This window comes from Typopeltis vanoorti, chromosome 3 (assembly GCF_054136105.1).
Source record: "Typopeltis vanoorti isolate ZY-2024b chromosome 3, IOZ_Tvanoo_1.0, whole genome shotgun sequence".
In the NCBI taxonomy this organism is placed as follows: domain Eukaryota; kingdom Metazoa; phylum Arthropoda; class Arachnida; order Uropygi; family Thelyphonidae; genus Typopeltis; species Typopeltis vanoorti.
This window is the reverse complement of record NC_143551.1, coordinates 5,497,391-5,521,650: the sequence shown is the minus strand read 5'-3', so window position 1 is coordinate 5,521,650 and position 24,260 is coordinate 5,497,391. Positions and strand designations below refer to the sequence as shown.

General features: G+C 34.5%; 1 protein-coding gene across 1 annotated transcript in view; it reads left to right on the top strand.

The window, feature by feature from the left end:
* LOC150107878 (GPI inositol-deacylase-like) overlaps positions 1-24,260 on the top strand; it is a 208,894-nt gene that overhangs the window by 140,021 nt on the left and 44,613 nt on the right. Inside the window, exon 8 of the mRNA XM_090415369.1 lies at positions 2,656-2,846. Within this exon, the coding sequence (XP_090271495.1) occupies positions 2,656-2,846 (191 nt within the window). The remainder of the gene's footprint in view (positions 1-2,655; positions 2,847-24,260) is intronic.

The window sequence follows — 24,260 nt, the reverse complement described above, 5'->3', positions numbered from 1 at the left end:
TATTTATTTGGCTATGGGAGAGGAATGGTTAGTAAAGCAGGTGTTTGATGCCAAGAAGAAAAAGACCTAGACCAAGGTCTGGATGGATAAATTCAGTCAGAATTTACTTATGACAGTATTGGAATGTTTATAAGTAATGCACCATTTTGGAGGAAAATTGTTCATAGAAGGTTAGTAATAATGTCAGCTTAATCACTTTGCACTGCCATAGTAGTCTATGCACTCATTCAGGGTATGCATCAGGAAACTAATGATGGTAGCTTGTGTAACTCAATGGTTACCATTAATTACTCAAGAGGGATAAATAATACACCATTGGCAAATATGGGATTGGACTATAAAATATTAGTTTGAACAAGAGGATGGCTGACTGACAGATATCAAAAAGTGGTTTATTGTGGGGATGTGAGCATTCACAATTTAAGGTGATCAATGGTGAACCACAGGGATCAGTCCTTTGTCAATTGTTAATCAGTCTTTATATTAATGATATTGGAAAGGATATGACAGGAAATATACTATTTACTGATACAAAAGTAGGCAGGGTAATCAGGAATACAGTTGATATGCAGTACTTGCAGAATGATTTGAATAAGTTGGAAGTGTAGGCAGATTATAATGGCTATCATTTCAATGTTTGCAAAGTTATGCACTTTGTTGTAATGTGATATCCGATATCATATTATATTGGTGGGATTATGCTAGAAAAAACTGATCTGACTAGGGTTCTTGGAGTTTTAGTAGACAGGAAGTTGAAGTTAACGGGCCATATACTTGCAGAACTCAGAGGATAATTTCAGTGCTGAACTGTGATATTGTTATTATTACGTGACACCTTCAAGGACTCATTGTGGGAGGACACTTTACTCCACTCTGCTCTAAACTTCTAACTGTCTCCCCTACTACTTAATTCTCCTACTACACGCAACTGCCATCGATGCTATTTACTTAATTGTACATTTTTTACAGTGTCAGCATCACTACAAAAACAAGTATGGTGAAGTGATGCTGAGACTAAAAAATGTGCAAAGGAGTGTGTTAAAGATTATATCAGGATTGTTCAATTCAATTGAACAATTCTAAATATGATATAAACCATATTCAATTTGCCATCTTCACTAAAAATTTTGCCTAATTGGCTGAAATGTTTTACTTGTTCTACAGGTTCACCATTCAAGATACAGTTCAGGTTTTCAACGTTTCTGCCTGTTTTCATTGTCTTTGTCTTTTTATTGCTGATTTTTTTACCGAATTTATTACAACAGTTATTCAATTTAGTTTTTGAATCTTGCAAACTTGTGTTGGATTTATTCAGAAGTATAACATCATCTGCATAAAGTAAAGAGCACAGATTAGCATTGCCAATTTTGATATTGGATTTAATACCACTTTCCTTCATAATGTGATCCATATAGAAAATGAACAACAGTGGAGTTAATGTGACCCTTGTTGCACACCTGCTTTAACATCAAACCATCTTCCTGTCATCATCATCATACGTATCAAGGATTTAGGCCTAGTATGGCCTGTTCCGGCCTTAGAAGTCATCGTTGAATCGTTTAAGAGGACATCCTGGTTTTCTTTTTCCTAATGGCTTGTACTTTAAGGCTTGTTTTGGTAATCTTTCTGTTTTCATTCTTTGAACGTGTTCCATCCATTTATGTTTATATTTTTTAATTTTTTCAATTACTGGTTCTTGGTTTAATTCTTTCATAATATCTTCGTTTCTTTTGTATTTATATAGTTCTGAACCTAGCTTATCTTCTCCAGGTGATTTTCCATTTCTTGTTTCTTTCAGGCTGATTTCTAATTCTTCTTTAGTTATTTCCTTTTCATTTTCGTTAATTGTTTGCCAGTTGTCTTTTTTAAAATATTTGTCTGTCCACAGTTCTGTGTAGTAATTTAGAAATTCTTCTAATTTCAATTCAGTGTTTAATTTTATGTTTTCTTTGGTATCTGCATTTAGGTGTTTCAAAATCTTATATACATTGGGTCTTATTTTATATAAATCATGTTCTAAATTAGAAACAAATTTATTTCATGATTCTCTGTCTTTTTCTGACTTCTCTTTTAGCTATGGCTCTTATTCTTTTATATTCTATTTCATCTTCTAATCTTTTACTGCTTAACCATTTGTGATAGGCTTCTTTTTTCTTTTTGATTATTTCTTTGATTGTATCATCCCAGATCTTCAGTTTTTTTCTTTTATTTAACCATCTTCCTGTACCTCCTTCAATTTAGACTGCTGATTTAAAACTTAAAGAGACCAAGTATTGCTCGATATAATGTCTCATTTACACCGTATAATTGTAGCATTTTGAAGACCTTTCCTCTTGGCACCTTGTCATATGCCTTTTCCAGATCAACAAAACTTAATACAAATTTAATACAAATCCTTATTATATTCCCAAGATTTCTCAACTATTTGTCTTAAAGTGAAAATCTGATCCTGACGTCCTCTATTTGGCCTGAATCTAGCTTGTTCTTCACCAAGCTTCCCTTTCACATTTGTTCTTAGCCATTCTTCCACAATTGTTCTTAGCCTTACTACTGATTTGAATAATGAAATTTGTAATAGGATGTGATTGATATACTATTTGATTTTATGTGCTTAATTGTACATTACTATAAATATATCAGTATATCTTTTTGTAGTTATTATCCTGGACCCTTTCATGGTTACTTACTATAACCAGATTAACAAATTATGGAATGAGCAGCATAGTTCTACTCTTAAGGATCTTATGGTTGTGTCTATTGGTGGTGGAGACCGGGATGTTTTAGTTAGAAGTGATCTCACATTGTTGCCACCTCCCCATAATTTAAGACAAGATATATCTGTTGTGGTAAGTAGATATCTAAGAGTTATAACTATGAAGATTTTATTATAAATTTTTACAGACATCTAACTATTCACTATCATGAATATGAATGCTAATCAGGTGGCTCTATTTTTTTTTATAAATAATCATCGACAAAGCTGATTATAAGTTACGCAATTTAACCTCTCTACCGTCCATGGTGGATTGAATAGTGAGACCTAATTACACTTCTTATCCATGTTATTCAATAGGTGTTATAGAATCCTATCCAGATTTTGTTTGATGTCTATAGACATCCTGGCCGGTTGGGGTGTTAATCCTAAGAAGTTGGTGACTGCTTTTGTGTTTGAAAAGCCCTCCCCCAAGTACTGGATTTCTGTCGGATGTGATTTAGCCAGTCTCATATGGAGTAGCATAGTTTTTTATTCTACAAGATTGACAAGCTGTTTGTTACCCACATGCAGTCAACAGACACTGCAGACTATGGTGATAGTGTTTTAAGTGTTTTCACTTATTGTTATTATAAGTGTGTGGGTAGTTGATTACCACAGATTTGTATCTAGGATGTTTTTATGATAAATTAAGAGATTGGGTGAAAGACTAAGGAAATTCAAAAATAATATATTTATTTACAAATAACATTTAATACAGATTTTTCTGTATTAAATGGAAAATATGTTTTTTTGCATACTTTATCAAAAAGGAACTGTCCAATTTTTGGAAGAAACTATGTAATTACTTTTATCTGTCACAGCTTTACTTCATATAAAGGAAATTCATCTGTTAATTTTGGGATAACTATTTGTTTTCCTCATAATACTCTTGTCCACCTTTTCGACTTCAGAAATTCCTTGAAACTCTTTCTCCCCTAAGACCTCCCTCTCGAACGTCATCTCCATCTCTTTCTCTTGTTCTAATGAATGCAACAGCTGTTCTGTTTTTTCTCAATCATTCACTAATTCAACTTCCTCTTCAGAAATACAATGTTCGAGCAATTGCACTACTGCCTGACATGGTAAGTAACATGACTGTGAGGTGAGCATTGCAGGACAAAAGGACTCACCTCTAGTGTAGTTTTTTTTACAAATAAAATAAACACAATCAAATAGTTTTTTGAATGGCTGTAAGTAACAAAGCTTTCTTATGTAAACATTCGTAATTCCAAGAAATAATGCATTTGTTTTTATACATTTTGGAGATGTTTAATTAATAATAAAACCAAAATTCATCCTTTCCTTTTTATTTAATTATTCTATTAAATTTGGCCACTACTAAAAAATTAAAGTTAGATAATCTGCTATCACTGAATATCAGATATCCTATGATAGGATTAAATGCCCTGTTATAGCATTCATGAGGTTTATGAAGTCCGCTTTCTTGGCATTGAATCCAAACAGGGGAAGATGAGGTGATTTGTGTCTGTGTAATTGCATGCTTTGGAAGATAATGTGAAAGAGTACTTTTCAAATCACAGATAAATGGAATGAAAGATGAGGAGGAAGAGAAGGTGGTGTCATTAGTTTTGAAGGTGAATAGGAAACATGTTCTTAGGCAAAAAAAAAAAAAAAAAAAATGTTGGTCATTGTCATCTAACATTGTCCACAAAGTTACTTATTGATGAAGAATGAAACATTTGGATGGTCACTCTGGTAACAAGGCCACCAATGTTGTCATCAGGAAACCAGGACAAAGTGAAAATCAGCTAATGAAACATACTCAGTATCTAGATTTGAAGATGAGTATAATCAGTGGAAAAGAAGTGGAACTTGCAGAAGAATTTGATATGTATGTTGATATCATTGTGTTGCTGAAACAGAAGACAAAAACAGGTTAAATTCTAAATAACAATTGCAGGATGTCATATTTGGATAATCTTTAAATTTGGGCAATAATGATTAAGAAAGGAATGAATAGTATTCAACACTAAACAAGCACAAAGTAATTGTCTTGATTGAGATGATATTGTACAGTGATGTGGATGGATTTGAAAATGGGGAATTAGGCAGTGAGACTTGTTTGTGCCTGTGGTCTCACAGAAGGTTCTAGTAAGGAAAAAGCAGAGGAATGTTTTGAGTAATAATAATAATTTGAGTTCATCTAAGAATGTTCCAGCATAAAGATGTGCACAAATTCACATGAAGAGAAAACATATGTGAAGAGTTTCATTAATTGTGTTTTTCTTGATAGCAATATCTTTACACGTTCAGGTCATATGAATATATACCTGAGATTTGAATTAGGAAGTAATCGCCATTTAGTTTTGAGCAGATTAAAAATGAATTTCATATTGAAAAGAAAAAGTTGTATTCTCAAAAGTTGTACAAAGAATCAAAGTTGAGCAACTTTCTTTGCAGAACAGTAGATTAAAATATACAGATATCATTCAAGAAAATAAAAGCACTTTTTAGAAGGAAGCAGGTCTTGAAGATTCAGTTACACTTTGAAGAAAACAGTTGTTCAGCAGGTTGGTGGTGGGAGGCATATATGAGGTGCAGTTGATTACAAGGATAGAAGAATGTGAACTCCATGGTATACTCAAGAAATTAAATGCCATGCTGCTAAAAAAAAAAAAAAAATCCTTGAAAGTTCCTATGTAGTAAGTCTTCTTGTTCGCTGAGAGAATACAAAGAAAAATACAACATAGTGAAGCAGCATGTAAAAGTAACTGAACAAAAGTTATGGGAAGATTTCATTTAGAATATAGAATTAAATATCAGAATAGTATGAAAATGAAATGCTCGGAGGCTATTAGTGAAGCTTAGAAATGGAGAAAAGAGGAGTACTGTATATGGAATCACATTTTATGTGATTTTATGTCAACCCATTTGAGTAATTAATAATTTTTTCTCTTCAGCTTTTTTGAGATTCTAGCATTCATTTTAATAGAGAAGTATTGAGTGGACCATTGTCTAATTACTTTCGTTACTTGTTTGATGTCACTTGACTTCCATATTTTATTTAGTCGTCCAAAAGTTTGGGATGTTTGATTGATTCGTCTGTTTATATCTTTTGTAATTTCACCATTGTACTCATTTACTCCCCCAAGGTAGGTGAAGTTTTCTACCTGCTAGATCTAGATTCTTGCTTTCAATTTCAATTTTCAGATTGGTGTTTCTTTTTCCTATTTGCATAATTTTTGTTTCGTCTATATTTAGGTTTAATCCAAATTTTATACGTTCTTCCTTTATTTTATCAGAAGTTCATTGTAGATCTTCTTCTTCTGTGCAAGTAATGCAGTGTCGTCTGCAAATTTTAAATTTGTTATATTTTTCTCATATATTTTGATTCTGTGAGCTACACAGCCTGTGTAGCTCAGTAGAAGTGGCGTTTGCACTTTACAGTGCTCGACTGCACGACGAAAGGCGTTCAAATCTGGTTGCCGACTAGAGGAACTTTTTCTAAGCCTTTTCTCGACCGTGCCAGTTCGACTGGCATGGGCTAGCGGGTTTTTCGTCTTGTAAACTCAAGAAAATCGGCTGCAGAACCCACACTATTTTCAGACATTAAATATATTGGGTTAGGGACCACCAAATGGTGGCACTTGCTAGCCGCCTTCTTCACTGCGTGCCGATTAATTAGTGATAGCCTTGGACCAGCTATTTCTGATTGGCTACCAGTGGAGATTTAAACTTTTTTGGAGACTGCCCACTCAGTCTCCAAAAAAGTTAGATAGGGCTAAAAAAACGGCCTCGCCTACTCCCTATATACAGGAACAAAAAAGGCTTTAGCTTATTTTTTTTATTTTGATTCTGGAGTTTTCTTTGTTTGAGGCCTTTCTGGTTGCCTTTTCCTGTGTAAGATTGAACAGGTCTGGTGACAGATTGCATCCCTGTCTTACTCCCCTCTCTGTGTGGAACTAGTTTGTTAAGGTGAACTGTGCTTTCAGATTTCTCGTATAGATTCTTTATTATTCTTATAGTTTTGTTGGAAATTCCAAATTCTTTCATAATTTCCCATAGTTCTATTCTACAGATTGAATCAAAGTCCTGATGAAAGTCTATGAAATTTATATAGCAACTTTGGATGTACTCTAGCATCTTTTCTATTAGCCGTTTCTATTAGATAATGTGGGAGAATTAAAATAGAAATGGAGAAAACCCGGGTTTTTTGAATAATATATATATATACACATATATATTATAAGGGATGGGCGGAGCATTTTTTTATATTTATATAAGGTGGGAAAGGGTGAATGGGGTTGAAAACAGCAACTGATTTTTAGAGGGGGGGGGTTTGACGGGGTGCAGTCCGTTTCGGCTATTCTTGGTCATCGTCTGAATACATGGAGGAAGTGGATGCTATGTCAGGTCGGGTAGATGCTTCTGCTTTTGAAGAAGTGTTATTGCCTTCTGTTTGTGTTATTGCCTATTGGTCGGTGTTGTGACCTCAATTTTATGTTGTGAAGCTTCCAAACCTCGGATATTATGTAGGGCCTGTGTACGTTGATAGAGTTTGCATCACATTTTATGTCTATTGTTTCCGATATTCTAAGCATTGTTTCATTGTCTTGTCTGTCTACTCTGATGGCCTTGTCGATCTGCGGGGTATGTTTATGTTCAAGGGTGTGAACAGCTATTTCCGTTTTTCTTGTGCTTTGTATTCAATTTTTTTTTTTTTTTGATGTTGCGTTTTTTAGTATTTAAATGTTCTGGAATAGGGATGTTACAATTGCGGGAGTGTTCTTGTAGTCTTGCCCATAAAGACCTGATGGTGGAACCTGTGTAGGTGATATCACAGTCTTTTTGGCAGGGAAATTTATAGACTAAGTTGTGGTGTTCAAATATTTCTTTTTGTGTGTGTGTGAGATTTAGTGGGTTTTAGGAGATTTGCCAATTTTTGGTTTGTGGTGAATACCAGTTTGTAGTCAGTATGTTTGAAGATATATTTGTAGGCTTTGTATGTGTTTTGGGTGTATGGTGGTTTGATAATACCAAAACAAACTTCCCCACTAATTGAAAGTAAAACAAAATTTTTTTGTTTTACTTTCAATTAGATGAACCTGTTTGTTTTTGATCATTATCATTTTTGTTATCCGTGTCTTACTAATTTGATCTATTTGTTTATATAATCCATGGAGGTTATTGCTTTTGATAGCTTCTCTGCCATTTTGCATTTTTCATCTAACTAGTTATTCTTGTCTCTTAACTATTTTTCTAATTTCTCTGGTTAATCTATTATATTCATTTCTGTTATAGTTCTGTTTTAATTTCATGCTTTTCCTTTGGTCGCTTAACCTTTTTACTTCATTCGAGATCCATTGCTGCAGAACGCGGATCAGACCATAAGCTAGTACTAGCAAACCTAAAAGTAAAGTTAAAATCTGAAAGCACTTTTACAGTCAAAAGAAGACTGAATGTAAATAAACTACAAGACAATAATATTCTAAGAAACTAGAATATTATTGATATATTTTGATAACTTCTCTGCCATTTTACATTTTTCTTCTAACTAGTTATTCTTGTCTCTTAACTATAGTTTTCTAATTTCTCTAGTTAATCTATTATATTCATTTCTGTTATAGTTCTGTATTAATTTCATGCTTTTCCTTTGGTCGCTTAACCTTTTTACTTCATTCGAGATCCAACCCTTTTTACTTTCTCTTTCTGTGTAACCTGTTGTGTTTTCTGCCAATTTTAATATTTCCTTTAATTTGCACCAGTGTTCTTCGATGTTTATATTCTGTTTTGATAGTTCCTTCAGGTTTTTTTTTTTATCTAGTTCTAGTTGATAGTTTCTTAGAATATTATTGTCTTGTAGTTTATTTATATTCAGTCTCCTTTTGACTGTAAAAGTGCTTTCAGATTTTAATTTTATTTTTAGGTTTGCTAGTACTAGCTTATGATCTGATCTGCATTCTGCAGCAAAGGATCTGCAGTTTAGTATACTTGATTTCCATCTTTGGTTTACAATAATATAGTCAATCATATGCTTGGTTTGTCTGTTTGGTGATATCCATGTCCATTTTCTTTGGGGTTTTGATTGTTTAAAGAGAGTATTGGTTATTGTTCAGTCTATTATTTGAGCAGAAGTTTAGTAGTCTTTCATCCCATTTATTACTTTCTCCATACCCAAACGTCCGATTACTCTTGGCCAGGTATCCCAGTCACTGCTTACTTTTGCGTTTAAGTTTCCCATTACAATTAGGAGGTCTTGACTTGATGTCTGCTGTATTGCTTTTTGCAGATCTGTAAACTCCTCGTTGTCGTCTTTTGATCATATTGAAGTTGGTGAATACTTGAATAATAGTCAGTGATCCAATTGTGTTGTTTTAAATCTTGCTTTAATTATCCTAGGTGATATAGGATTATAAGACAATAGAGAGAGTTTTGAGCCTTTGGTTTTAATATAAATGCTACTCCCTCTTGGTGTTTGTTGTCCTCCCTGCCTGAAGTTAAAATTTTGTATTGTCCATGGTGAAATTCTCCTTTTCCAGTCCATCTGGTTTTGCAGAGTCCAATCACTTCCCATCTTTAGCAGTTGTCTAATTCATGCAGTAGTATTTCCAATGCTGCTTCATGGTGAATTGTTCTTACATTCCATGTCCCTATGCTTGTTATGTTTTTCCTGTCTACTAGGTGATGTTTTGTTCCAATAACATATTTTTTGCCTTCACTATCTTGGTTCCCTTGTTCTTATCCCTTGCATCTTCGCTACATGTGAATTTGTGCACATTTTCATGTTGGAACATTGTGTTAGTAATAACCAGTCCATGTCCTGAGCAGAAATCCAACAGGTATTTGCCATTATTATTAGCTTTGCTCTTTTCTCCAAATTTTCCCAAAATATTTTTGTATGTCTCACAATCATTTCCTACTCTGCTATTTAGATCCCCAACAAGGACCAACTTTTCCTTTTTCATTCTGTTAGTTGCTTTCTCTAAAGTCTCAACAAATTCCTCCACTTCTACCTTAGTAGAACCTTCTGTGGGACCATAGGCACAAATAAATCTCATTGTCCAGTACTTGATCTGTTTTTTCATGGGATTGTAGATCTGCAAAGAATTTTTTTGTATTTGGAAAATGAAGTACAGAGAATTGATGTTCAGAGAGCATATTGCAAAAGTTTGGTAAAAGCTCAAAGGATTACTTGGATGTTGGAAAACATGCAAACAAGAAAAGATAAGGAAGTTAATATCCCTCTTTATAAGGCTATGATTCAGCTACATCTTGACTAGTTGCATTTCTGTGAGAGAGGGGTCAAAACTTCTGTAGAAGTGTATCAAGACACTGTGCTAGTACCTGTGGTATGGTCCCTGAATTAAACCTTGTTTCACCGTAAGCAATGGACCTACCAACAGGACTCAGATACTGCACACAAACAACTGCTGCTGCTGTAACAGTTTTGCATTTTTTGAGGAACTTGGTAAGGTCACACAATCCTTATCCCAAAAAAGACATTGGCAAGAACGCAAACTGGCCCCTTGAACACACACACACACACACACACACACACACACTGCTAAATGCAAAAATACATACTTAATCCCTCATTGGGAGGGCTCAACAAGTACCTAAAAGGCGGTCTAGGAACAGGGAACTGGCTATTCCTTTGAGTAGACTATATAATTTTAATTTCAGAACAGGAAAGATTCCACAGGAGTGGAAAGAATGTATAGTAATCCTGATGCACCCATGTGCTGCAAAGATCAATGTATCTGCCTATCAGTATATCTGAAGTGGTGTGAAGATTTGGAAAAAGTTGGTCGGGGCTGACAGAAATGGGTTGACAGATGATCTACACTCTGCAATGAGCAGCCCCCCATTCTTATATTTGCCCACATCACTCTACTTGAGGCTGCCTGCCATTCAAGAAGATTAGCCTCGTATTTAGTGTTGAATACTATGGCTACTCCCTCTTTTCCTTGATTGTCATTGCCTGAATATAACATTTTGTGTTTATTGCTCAGAAAGATTTCACCAGTTTTTGTTTCAGTCACCCCTATTATGTCAATCTGGTATTTATCTGATTCCTCAGCTAGCTCCATTTCTTTGCCATTCCGGCTTCTTATGTTGATAGTTCCGATCTTTAACTCTGGTGATGTTGAGTTGGGGTGTGCGTGTGTGTCAAGATTTTTTCCAGTAGCTGACTTTTCGCTGTTCGCCCTGGTTCCCTGGCGAAAACACTGGAGGTCTTGTTTAACCGGGCAACGCCCCAGTCGGCATGAAATTTTGTCATGTGCCATCATTTTGTATTTTGGTTTAAGCCAATAAGAATACAATTTGGTCGGCTAAATCCCAAATTGCCAGCCCATCCTTGTTTGTTCACTATCCAGGTAGATGCCCAACAGGGTGCACCACGAGAAGGTGAGGATTGGACATTAGGTCAGAAGCCCTGGTCAGTTCTCCACATTCCTTTAAAGGCAATGTGGAGTTCTCCTCTCAGTTATACAGCTTTGACCATTAAGTACCCCACACATACATTCCTGAATGTTAACAGTCTCAAGTTTCTTCCTAACATTTTCATTTTTAATATGATTCTGCCATTAATTGCAATTAAGGCTCTAATTTTTTCCAAACTCATGTCTGTGGTATTTGTCAATTGTTTTGCTTCTAACCAGATATCAGATCCATAAGGTAAATTGGTTTGAATACTGTCTAGTGTATACAGCTTATCAAGAAAATTGCTAAGTCAGTTGAATTAACAATTTTCGTGGAGTTTGTGCAGGATTAGATGAGATTAGCTTGGGTTTTGCAATAATGTGCAAGGGAACTGGCAATAACTTTGACTAAGCTGTTTAATTCAAGTCTCAGCTCTGGTAGAGTTCCAAGAAAGTGGAAAGAGAACAAAATTATTCCTTTGCATAAGAGAGGTTCTAAGACTACAGAGTAGCAAATTATAGACCAATCAGTATCTCAGGCATGGTGGTAAAAGCACTAGAAAAATTGGTAAAAAAGAGAATTCGAGAATGGGTAGATAAAAATACAATACTGTATGAGGATCAACATGGCTTTGTGAAGGGTCAGTAATCCCTTAGTAATTTACTAACTTTTTATAATAGAGTAACAGTTCAGTTGGATAAAGGAAGTGGTTACATGATGATTCTGCTGTATTTCACAAAAATATTTGACAGAATACCACATGGAACTCTGTTATGCAAATTAGAACAAATGGGGATGGATATGACACTGGCTATGTGGATAAGAAGTTGCTGGACAGGTATCAAAAAGTGGTATACGGAGGGAGGCAGAATCAAGGCGAAAACAGGTGACTTCTGGTGTGAAACATGGTTCAGTGCTAGGACCACTACTGTTTAATTTGTGCATAAATTATATAGCAAATAATCTGAAAGGAAATACAGTAAAACGCCGAAGTTACATGATAAGTGGTACCAACAAAAAGCACGTAAGTCGAATTTGCGTAACTTGGGGTATAATTTTGCATGTAATTTATATATACAAACATACAATTGGGACCAAAGGTTTACAAAAACACCTATATTTTTTAAGAAATATAATCATAATTGTAGTTTTTCGTACATAAAAAAAAAAAAGTTATTTCGATGTCGATGGTTTCATAAAATCTAATAGATTCGTCTGACGGCATAATGTCTTTTTCTTGTCAGGCAAAATTTCTTCATAGTAAGCTAAAGCTAATTTTTTTATTCCTTGCCTTTTGCCTGGTGGCTACAGTTCATTCCTCATTAGAATTTATGTCCTCCAAAATCTGTAAACCTTTCTTTTATGATTGTTCTTACTGTGGATTCCTGTAGATCAAACTTCTTTGCTAGCTCACAAATTTTCATTCTGCCTTCAAAATCCTTAATAATGTTGTTTTGTTTCCAAAGTCATTGCTTTTCTTTTCTTGCTAGCTGTAGAAGAATCAGACTTGCTTCTTTTGGATGACATTATTATTTTTTATGTGATAAAATTTTTATCAAGAACATAACATTAAACAATCGCAAGGTTTGTAGACTATAAAAATCGTGTATGAATGGAGACCGTGCGAAACATGTCAATGCTTGTTCATAGCATGTGTGACACTGGCGAATGTGGCCGGCGCCTGAAAGATATGACTAGTGGTGAGGCGTGAAGCGGGACGGAAATACGTAGATATAAGAAACCACGTAATTCCGGATTCGTATAAGTCGGGGTATGATTGTATTCAGTTATTTGCTGATGATGCAAAATTAGGTTGAATAATAGTTAATCAAGGCGATGTGGAGAGCTTGCAGCACAATTTAAATAGGCTGTTAGTATGGGCAGATGATAATGGGTTTCAGTTTAATGTCGAGAAATGTAAAGTTATACATTTTGCAAAAAATAAATTATCCTTGTATCACATTGATGGCACTATACTACAGGAAATTGATGAAGCTAGAATTTTGAGGGGTGTTGGTAGACAGAGAGTTAAAGTTTAGAGGACATATTGCTAAGATTGCTGAAGTATCCCATAAGGTTTCTTAGCTATTGAAGAACATATTAACAAGTAGAGATAAGGAAGTTTTTATTCTTCTTTATAAGACCTTGACATATCCACACCTGGATTACTCTGCTCAGGTCTGGTCTTCTAGTTTTCTTTGGGATGAGGAAGCAACTGAGAAGATTCAGAGGCAAATGACTAAGATGGTGAGTGGTGTGTGGAATAATTCCTATGAGGATGTGTGGATTGCGGAAGTTGATTGATGGAAGTAAAAGAGGAGATATGATAGAAACATTTAAGTTGCTTAAAGAGTTTTGTAGGATTGATGCAGGGGAAATGTTTCAACACTTGGCTAGAAGATCCAGAACAAGAGGTCATTCCCTGGAAGTTGAATTGAATGAAGGTATGGTTAGTAGAGGTGTGAGGACAAGATGTTTTGCTTGGAGTTGTGAATGAGCGAATGGGTTGCCGGAGTCAGTTTTGAGTGCTTTGTCTGTTAATTGATTCAAGGAGAGGTATGATAGATTGTATGGATAGTTGATCATCATCATCATCGAATTCCTGCCATGTACCCTCAAGTGGTGTACAGGATATGATAATACTACATGAAAAATTTACATCATTACTAACTTCCTATCTACAATTTTCCTCCAAATCAGTCTGTTACTTATCAAGACTCCAACAATACCAGATCTTATATTTCTATTGTCTAAGGCACTTTGTACCATATCAATCTACCTATATCTTGGTCTGGGTTGTTTTCCTGCTAACTTGGCAGAGAACACTTGATTTGCTGATCTTTCCTTGCCCATTCTATTTAAGTGACCATACCACCTGAGATTAGCTCTGCTAACGCATTCCTGGAAGCTGACAATGTCAAGTTCTTTCCTAATATAATCATTTTTAATATGATATTGCCATTGATGCCATCTGTTCATGCCTATAATCTTTCTCAGGACTCCCATATCTATAGTCTTTGGTCAAGTGTTTTACTTCTGACCCAGCTTTCAGATCCATAAGCTAAAACTGGTTTGAACACTGTCTTGTATAGCTAATTTAGTGTTCCGACTAATTTCTCTCTTATTCCATATGAATTTATTCAATTGACTTTCTACCATACTAGCTTTGTTGATTCTGTTGTCTATTTCCATATTTAATTTACCATCTTCACTAAAAATCGTGCCTAAGTAGCTGAAATGTTTTACTTGTTCCACAGGTTCTCCATTCACAACACAGTTTACATTTTCAATGATTCTGCCTATTTTCATTGTCTTTGTCTTTTTATTGCTGACCTTCATACCATATCTATTACAACAGTTATTCAATTTAGTCAGAGAATCTTGCAGACTTGTAGCAGATTTATTTAGAAGTATAACATCATCCGCATAAACCAAAGAGCTGACATTAACATCTCCAATTTTGATATCATGTTTACTACCACTTTCCTTCATAATGTGATCCATATAGATAATGAATGACAGTGGGGATAATGTACATCCTTGTCTCACACCAGATTTAACATTAAACCACCTTCATGTACTTCCTTCAGTTCTAACTGCTGGCTTACAACTCAAATAAAGACTAAGTATTGCTTGATATAATGCTCCATTGACATCATATAACTGCAGTGTATTGAATAGCTTCTCTCTTGGCACCTTGTCATATGCCTTTTCCAAATCGACAAAACTTAAATACTGATCTTTGTTATATTCCCATGATTTCTCCACTATTTGTCATAAAGTGAAGATCTGATTGATAGTTTTGGAAGTTAACCACTTGGTTATACTATAAATTAGATACCATGAAATTATATACTTGGTTTAATCCTTATCCAAGTGTAAGCAAGCAAATTTTGCGCCTGAAATATAATCAGGACTGGGGCAACTCATATAAGGTTGTGCTTTGCATTATGGTATACTAAGGCAAGTGATGTGAAGTCATTAGCTTCTGTATATGAGTTGCACAATTCCTGATTATATTTCATGCGAAAAATTTGTTTTTTTACACTTTGATAAGGATTAAACCAAGTATATAATTTCTTGTTATCTTTAATTTAATGTATGGATAGTTTGTCTCGTGCCATGAGTCTTCAGACTCCATGTAGGTGCCCGTATATAATAATAATAGTAATAATAATAATAACTGTTCCTAAATAGTTGAAAACATTTTGTTTGTATTACAAGTTTTCCATTCAGGATGCAGTTTCTGCTTATTTTTCAGTTTTTGTCCTTCATTTTTGACTTTCATGTCAAATTTTTTACAGTAGTTCTTCAGTTATGAAACTCTAAAGACTTTTTACTGGATTATTTTAAATTTATTTATTTATCGTATGGCTTGTACATGGTTAAAAGACAATAAGGTATAATACACGTGAGTATAGTTAAGATTTAAAAAAAAAAAAAAAGTTTACATTCAGACAAATACAAATATAAAATTTATGACAAGCATCAGATAGAAGATTAGTCATATTTTAACATTTAGGTTTTTGATCCAGTTGATCGCCTCTGGGGATAGGTCAAAGATATCCTTAAAGTCACCTGGATATGCTGTCAGCTCATATTCTTGTACTATATGGTAAATAGTTTGAGTCTTGGCTCCACAGGGACAGTGGGGATTTGATATCTTACCCCACTTTGAAAGTAAGTCTCCACATACACCATAGCCTGTACGAATCCTGTTAGCCGTCGTCCATATATTCCTGGGCAGGTCAAATCCAGATGGTTTTTGGAAAATGTTTATGTGATTGCAAACTTCAGGTGATACTGCTTGGGACTACAGTACATCTTACCTACTCACCATACTGTCATTCTGGCTAAGAAGATTACGGGCGGTTTTTATGGTAGGTCTGGATTTTAGTCTATTAGATAAAGCATCTGGAATAAATTCATGTATTGGGAGATTTTGGTTATTTAAAATTCTTTTATATTCACGAATCAAGGCTTCCTGTCGTTGCAGTTCCGGAGGAGCAATATGGTTCAAAGTGGGGAGCAATTGTAAGGGTGTACTCCTAATGCGACCTGTTATTAAACACAGAGTGGAGTTAAATTGAGTATCTAGTTTATTGACATGGTAACTATTGAGTCAGACAGGAGCACCATACTCTGCTGCACTGTAAACTAGATCCATTGCAGTGCATGGCAGAGTTGTGGCACTTGAGCCTCATATAGTACCACAAAGCTTCTGAACTATGTTATTTCTGGTGTGAACTTTAGCAGCGATATTAATCATATGCTGTTTATATGTCAGAGTTATTCCCAGATATTTAGGTGTCGGATTAAACGAAATTGATGTTCCATCAGCATATATCTCTGGTTTTTGATTTACAAGACTATTGTTCAGGTACAAGAACATTCGGTTTTACCAGAATTTGATGTTAATCTCCATTTTTTATAGAACTGCCATAAACCCAACAGATCATTTGTCAATATTTCTTCAGTTCTTTTGATAGACTTGTCGCTGATCACCAAAGCTAGATCATCTGCATAAGCAAACTTCCTGCTGGCTGTTTCTGGAATATCTGCAATGTAAAGGCTAAAAAGCAGTGGTGCGAGCACTGAGCCCTGAGGTAATCCATTCTTAAGCACTCTCTGTTTACTGATGCTTCCTCCGGTGACTACCCTGAAATGTCGATCACACAGTAAGTTGTTTAGGAGATGACTGAATATCTTACATGGGATGACCTTAAGAAATTTATATATGAGTCCCTCCCTCCAAACAGTATTGTAAGCTGCTGTTAAGTCAATAAAGACTGCAGTAGTCTTCAGGCATCTTTGAAATCCTGCTTCAATGTAGGTTGTTAAGCTGAGAACTTGATCTGTGCAGCTGCGATCTCTTCTGAACCCTGCTTGTTCTTTTGGAACACGTTCCAAAATTTTATCACTGATCCTGTTCAATATTAGTCTCTCCAACAATTTGTAGGTTGTGCTTAAAAGGGCTATGTGGCGATTGTTTGAAATCTGTTTTCAGTTATTTGAATCCACTTTTCCCTATGAGCAGCGTTGAGACTATGGAGCATTTCTTCTCCTATCTCAGGATCCTTACTTTCAAGGAATTCCCGATACAGTGATTCGCTTTCATTGGTCCATCCTGGCACGTATTCTTTTCGGTTGCCTCGAGGAATGTGTATTTTTGCCACTGCTATAATTACTCCAGTGAACTGTGTATAGTTTTTGTAAGTTGGGGGAATTCTTCTAAGGCGTGCATCTAGATCCGCAGTGAAGTTTACCCAGTCAGCTTTTTGGAAATTCCATCTTGGTCTAGGAAATGATGTTATCACTGGAATTTGGGCTCCTAATTCCATAAAGATGGGATGGTGCTGGCTATTTGGAAAAACCTCAAGAATATGTCTGAAAGTTTGTAGCGGCTGATTTTCACTATCAGTGGAGACAAACGTCAAATCTGGGTTATATTCCTTATTCCAGGCTCTTGATTTAAAGGTGCCTTTTTCCTTGGCATCATAAACCAAGTGAAGATGGTGTTGATCTGCCCATTCAGCTAATATTTCCCTGATTTGATCATTGTGATCATATTTCCAAGAAGTATGAGGACTGTTGAAGTCCCCAGAGTACACCGTTGGGTGGGAGTATGTCTGTCGAACATCATTTGGCCATACAGTTGCAGGTGGTTTATATACATTCACAATCATAATGTCCACTATTTTAACTGCAATCTTATGGATTTCATCATGTGTCGAAGAAGATATCAGCACAGCATTCTCAATACCATTTCAGACATTTTTTTTAACATATATATAACATATAGAGCTAAGAATGGGTTAACTAGATGTTTAATAGAAACATACATAGTATAATGTTTTGAATAATGACTTCATACATGTAAGAGAAAACCAAATAGAATTCTGCCTTTTCCGTGAATGAAGCTTATGACATATTCAACAAAATACAGTAAAACCCCGTTTTTACGTTCCCGCAATTTACGTTTTCCTGCCATTTACGTCATTTTTCGTTGGTCCCGTCTTAAGGCATATTCTTATGATATATTGTTTTCTCGCCATTAACAACTTGATGTGGACGTTATTTCCCGTGATTTGCGTTATTTTCTCGGGTGGCAATACTGATTTTAGAACCGATTTCTGCAGAAATCTGCACATTTCTGTTCCCAGATGGCGTTTCTTTCGGCTGTAGTTTCGTTTCCGCCATCACGGTGACTTGCACTCTTGCAGTAGTGATGAGCGATAGCGTAATTTTTCAATCACAGTAAGAATTGATATTGCAGAATTTCTGCTACATAATTTAGCGTGTGAAAGTTGCTTTCAAGTTGCGTTGGTGGATTATCCATGTTAATAACATGAAAAAAAAAGACAGAAAATGTATTTCGGTAGAAGAAAAGACGGCAATTCTGCAACATGTAGATTGGCATGCCGGAACACGCGTGCATTTAGCAAAAGATCTTGGACTCTCCGTGTCCACTTTGAACACGATAGTAAAAAACAGGTCAAGCATTGAACTCAATGCAAAGCAATCTGCCACCATGTCAAAAACAAACAAACAAAAATAAAATCAACCATTAAAGATTTTTTTAAATAGATAAATATAAGTAATTGTAAATTCACTTATTTTCAGTTATTAAATTTTGTAATCTAGTATGTAGACTCACATACTAGCAGTAAGTCATTTTTTAGCCTTTTTTAAATTTTTTTTACATTTCCTGCTATTTACACTTTTTTCTATCAGTCCCCTGAAAAGTGTAAAAAAAGGGATTCTGCTGTATATAGGAGTAATAAATTATATTTAGTTTTCTCTTATGTGTGTTATTTAAAACATTATATTATACAGAGCTAAGATTGATATATTCAATTTTAATATCAGGTTTAATGCTAATTTTCATTATAATATTTTCTATATAGATGATGAATAGCAATGGAGATAGTGTGCTGCACCTTTGTCTTATACCTAATTTTACGTCTAACCATCTGCCTGTATCTATTCAGTTCTAACTGTTGACTTACATCAATATAGACTACATGTTGCTGATATAGCAATATGCACTCTATATTGATTGGGAAAAAAAAAAACTAGCTTTTAAAAAACAGCAAACTCCCAATCAAAATTAAGAAAAAAATAAGGGTCTCTAGCTCCTGTGGATACCTTAGTTACAATCAAAGGATACACTACATTAAAGGTACAACAGATAGATTGGACTCATTCCTAAAACAATACAAAATTAGAACAGTCTACAAACTTGTGGACAAAGGCTCCACCATCCTGAGACCCAGTATCTTATTCTCTATATGCGAGACTTTACTAAGTCTCACATATAGAGGATACTGGACACTGGACATGTTGGATACATGTCCAATATCCAACATGTCAAAGAGGTCCATCTCATTAGATAGAAGAAAGCCAGGCTACTACTCAGATTCCAGTTCAAATCACAGAGACTATTCTTGGAAGTGGCTTGTGTTCTACAGAACCAGTTAACTGCAGTTAACTGGGTTCTGATGATGTAATCCAACAAATTTTGGTGCACTGCTCTATCCTCCCATGAGCTGTGTGTGTCTTTAAAGTGCCTAGTAATTGCTGTCTTGACCTGGCAAAACAACAGTGTGTAAATAATTAATTTAAGTAGCAAATTATTTCATTTAATTTCATTCCAGAAACTGCAACATGAATCATTACAATATCTACATTATAATAGTGTTATAATGGTATTTACTCTAGTGAATATCTTTATAACACATGGTATAGCAAACTACCTAAGAGTTCTCGCCAGATCTTTGTACCCATGATGCTGTTCTCAGTAAATTTCCTGTAACAAATTATCCAAAGTAAATTCAGAAGAGTTTTTTTTCATTATGTAGCAAGCAAGAGGAAGAATAACCATGGAAGGATGACTTTAATCAGTGTAGATAGCAGGATGGTGACAGGAGCAAAATAATAATAAAAAAAAAGTTAGTTGCTGTGCGATTACTTTGCAAAAGAGTATCATCCAGGTATTTACATTTGTTGATGCAACAGAGTAAACTAGATGTCAGAATTGAGATCAATGAACAGGAGATACTCAGCATATTCAAAAATATTGACATGAATACAGCAGTGGTACTAGACGGCATGTCATCTGGTGTGCTATATAAATGTGCAAGAGAATTGGTGATGCCTCTGAAGTTGTTTATTCTAAGTCTCTGTTCTGCTAAGGTTCTAATGGAGTGGAAGGATGGTAAGATAGTTTCATTATATTAAGGTGGCTCCAAGACAGAAGTAGCAAATTACAGACAATAGTTCAGGAGTGGTGGTTGAAGTATTGGAAAAGTTAAAGTTAAAATCCAGCATTGAGTAGACATAGGATTTCTGAGGTTCACCTATATTTCTGTTCCTGGGACTCGAGACACTGTTTATCCAAATCCCTGGAATTCCTAGGACTATACATTTTCGTGCATAAAAATTATTTTTTGAAATATATTTATTATAGTTTTTTATAAAATGTGCCAGTAACTGCTAAATGAATGGCATGATTAAGACAGTTATATTTTCAGCTGAGTTTTCACATTCAGATTTTTTCATCCTCACTTCATATGTCATCTTAACTACAGTATGTTTTTTCCAAAAATGACTCAAAATTCTTGCATTTTTAACTCTACAGCATTCTAAATTCAACTGATAAACATTTTCAGGGTATACAAATTAATCCTAAAGTAAAATTTTTTTTGTCTTCTGAATAAATAATAATACTGAAACATTTTTATTTCCGGTACTGGCCTACCCATCCAAATAAAATATTAATACAATGATCTGATTTCGTAAGAGGAATAGAAACATAAGAGGAATAAAATTAGATTAAATACTAAACGAAAGAAATTTTCAAATAGCAGTAATCACTGAAACAAAAAAGAAATTAAAAGGAACCATGAGAACTGAAAATTTTAATATAATATATAGTGGAGTCAACAGAGATCAAAGAGCATAAGCATGTGTTATGATTCAGATTCATAATTCCCTTTCAAGACAGTTAAAATATTATAAATTATGGAATGAACAAAATAAAAGCTAGAATAACAATAGATAAAGGTTATTTCACAATAATTGATTTATATGCTCCAGAAGAAGGAAGAGAAGATAATCATATTGAATTTTATAATCAATTGCAAAATATATATATTAAATAAAAATGATTATGTAATATTAGCATGAAATTTAAATTAGCAACATGAAAATTAATAATATAGAACTATATGTAGAAAATACTCCAAACAGGAATAGTAAGAAATTGATTGACTTTGTAGTTTATAATAACCTTAAAATAATGAATTCTTTCTATAAACATAAAGACATACATATAATTGGGCAGTGAGAGGATGGAAATCAATATTAGATTACTTTATCTTAAATGAAAAGACAGTTTTCTTTAGATGTTAGAGTCCACAGAGGATATGAAATAAGTAGTGACCATTTCCTCGTTAAAATAAAATTAAGATTACCACCTAAATGGCTACAAATAAGAATAACAGAAAGAAAATTTTATTGGAAGTTTTTCTACTTGGTTATACTATACTATAAATTAAAGCTACCAAGAAATTATATATGTAGTTTAATCCTTTATCCAAGTGTAAGCAAACAAAAAGTTTGTGCCTGAAATATAATCAAGACTAGGGCAGCTCGTATGTAGAAGCTAATGACTTCTCATCACTTGCCTTAGTATCCCATAATGCAAAACACATATCCTTATGGGTATGTATAATGCTATGCATTATGGGAAGGGTCACCACCCAGACCGGTTTCAACCTTTATTGAGGTCTCTTCAGTGGAGCCAGACCCAGAGGTGATGCTAAGGTTGAAGTAATGCAGGAGTCATAATTTTCATATATGAGTTGGGGCTCAAACTTTGTTTGCTAACACTTGGATAAAGGATTAAACCAAGTATATAATTTCTTGGCATATTTAATTTATAGTATAACCAAGTGGAAAAACTTCCAACAACTATCTCAAATTCAGAGTATTTTAATAATAAGTGTGACAATTTTTGGCAACTTGTATATGAAACTATGACTTCTGCATTACTTCAACCTTAGTATCACCTCAGGGTCTGGCTCCCACTGAAGAGACTTCAATAATGATAGTGATCTGGGTAGTGATCCTTCCCATTATACATACCCATAAGGACATATGCTTTGCATTATGGGGTACTAAGGTAATGAGAAGTCATTAGCTTGTATATGTGAGTTGCCCTAGTCCTGATTATGTTTCAGGAGCAAACGTTTCCTTACACTTGGATAAAGGATTAAACAAACTATATACCTGCAGGCATAGACTTCTGTGGCTAATTGGTTCAAAAGATATATTTCGGTGATTACACCACATTTTTTTTTTATTATTATTCAGTTATGTTATATAAAACACTGAAATAATAGTTCCCGACAAGTTTCGTAAATCGTAGGATTTACATCTTCATGGGGTAAATAGTATAACTTAAAGTTTAAACAAGAGAATTGATAAATACAAATCATAACCGTCTGGCTATTCATAAAACTCAAATAACAGAATGCAGATATATAACGTTATTGACATCGAACAATACTGGATGATGTCACGTGTTCTTGTTCTCGTTCATACATTCCGAGCTCAGATTGAGGTGGATTTTTTATTAGAGCTGACCACACTTGGAGAATTAAACCTTGATTTTTATTGCATTGGTTTGGGTTTTTTAGCATATTAGCAGCTTCTTTAAATTTTCTTATATAACTGTTGTTCTTTTCTATGTATGACATCGTCGATTTTTGCTAGAGTACATCATGTCCAGTGGAAGTGGTATGGAAGCAAGACCCGTTTTTTGTTCTCTTTTGTATTGTACGTCTTTTTGGTGTTCAGCCGTGTATATTTCTCCAGATCTTCCTGTCTGTCCTACATAGCAAATCCTGCAAGAGCAATGGATTTTGTAGACTCGTTTATATTTCGATGTCTACATTTTTGTAGACATCGAAATATATCTTTTATTAAAGATACCAAAAGGTATATAGTATCTTTAATTTAAGAAAGAAAATTCTAAACATTCTTTTATAAAACTAGATTCTTGATCAACTTTGCAATAAATGTCCTGTCTCGGTTTACAAAATTCAAACAAAGAACGAATGGATTCTAATCAATTTGGCTTCATTAATTTTGAATCCAATATGTTCTATGGAAATATGAAAAAAATCTTCCTTGAGAATTTTATGCAGTATTACTGTTATTTCTGCAGTCATTGTGGCAAGTAAGAGTGACTAATTTGCAGAGAGAGATGAGTTGAAAGAGGAGGTTGAATGTCTCGGGAATGAGATGAGAAATATGAAAGATGAGAGTAGGTGAATGGAAGAGATGAATGCAAAGCGAATTAACAAAATGAAAAAAAAAAAAAAACAAGATGAATGCAGAGGAGGAGTGAGAGAGTTATGGGAATGATAAAAGAGGAGAGAATAAAAAAAGTGACATTTTTATGCTTTATACTAATGCCAGGAGTATCTGGAATACAGGATTGGTGGCACTGATAGCGTCAGCCTGGCTAAAGATTATTGGGATCACTGTGACATGGTTGATGGAAGATGATATAATAATATGAATAGAAGTAGCAGAGTACAGCATTTTTTGGGAGGATAGGAAGGGAAAATGTGGTGGTGGAGTACTGCTTATGATATGTGATGACTCCTCTAAGAATGGAGGGACAAATATGGTTGCATTAATTTGCCAAAAATTTGGGAGACGGTTATCCTAAGAAAAACTCCTGGATAACTGCTGTTTTTTTTTTTTTTTTCTTCGTTAGAGGGCGCCAAAAATAGGACTTTAGATCTTTTGTCTTTTGCAATTATATAGTTTCACTCACTCACTGTCGCGTTTACTTGTGTGTTGTGCTCTGATGATGCTGAGTTGAAAATCAGAGAAATATAAGCGTTAATAAAACATCTTTGTTGAAAAAAAGTGTTTGTGGTGTTGTTAATACCGTGAAAAATAAGTCATGAATAACCATCAACACCTAAGCTTATCAGTTAGATTGATGATTCTGCACGGAGAAGATATTGTTTACAAAGTGCGACGGTTCGGTAAGTTGAAACTGAAATTGTCCAGAAAATTGAACCGGTTAGCCTTCCTTAAA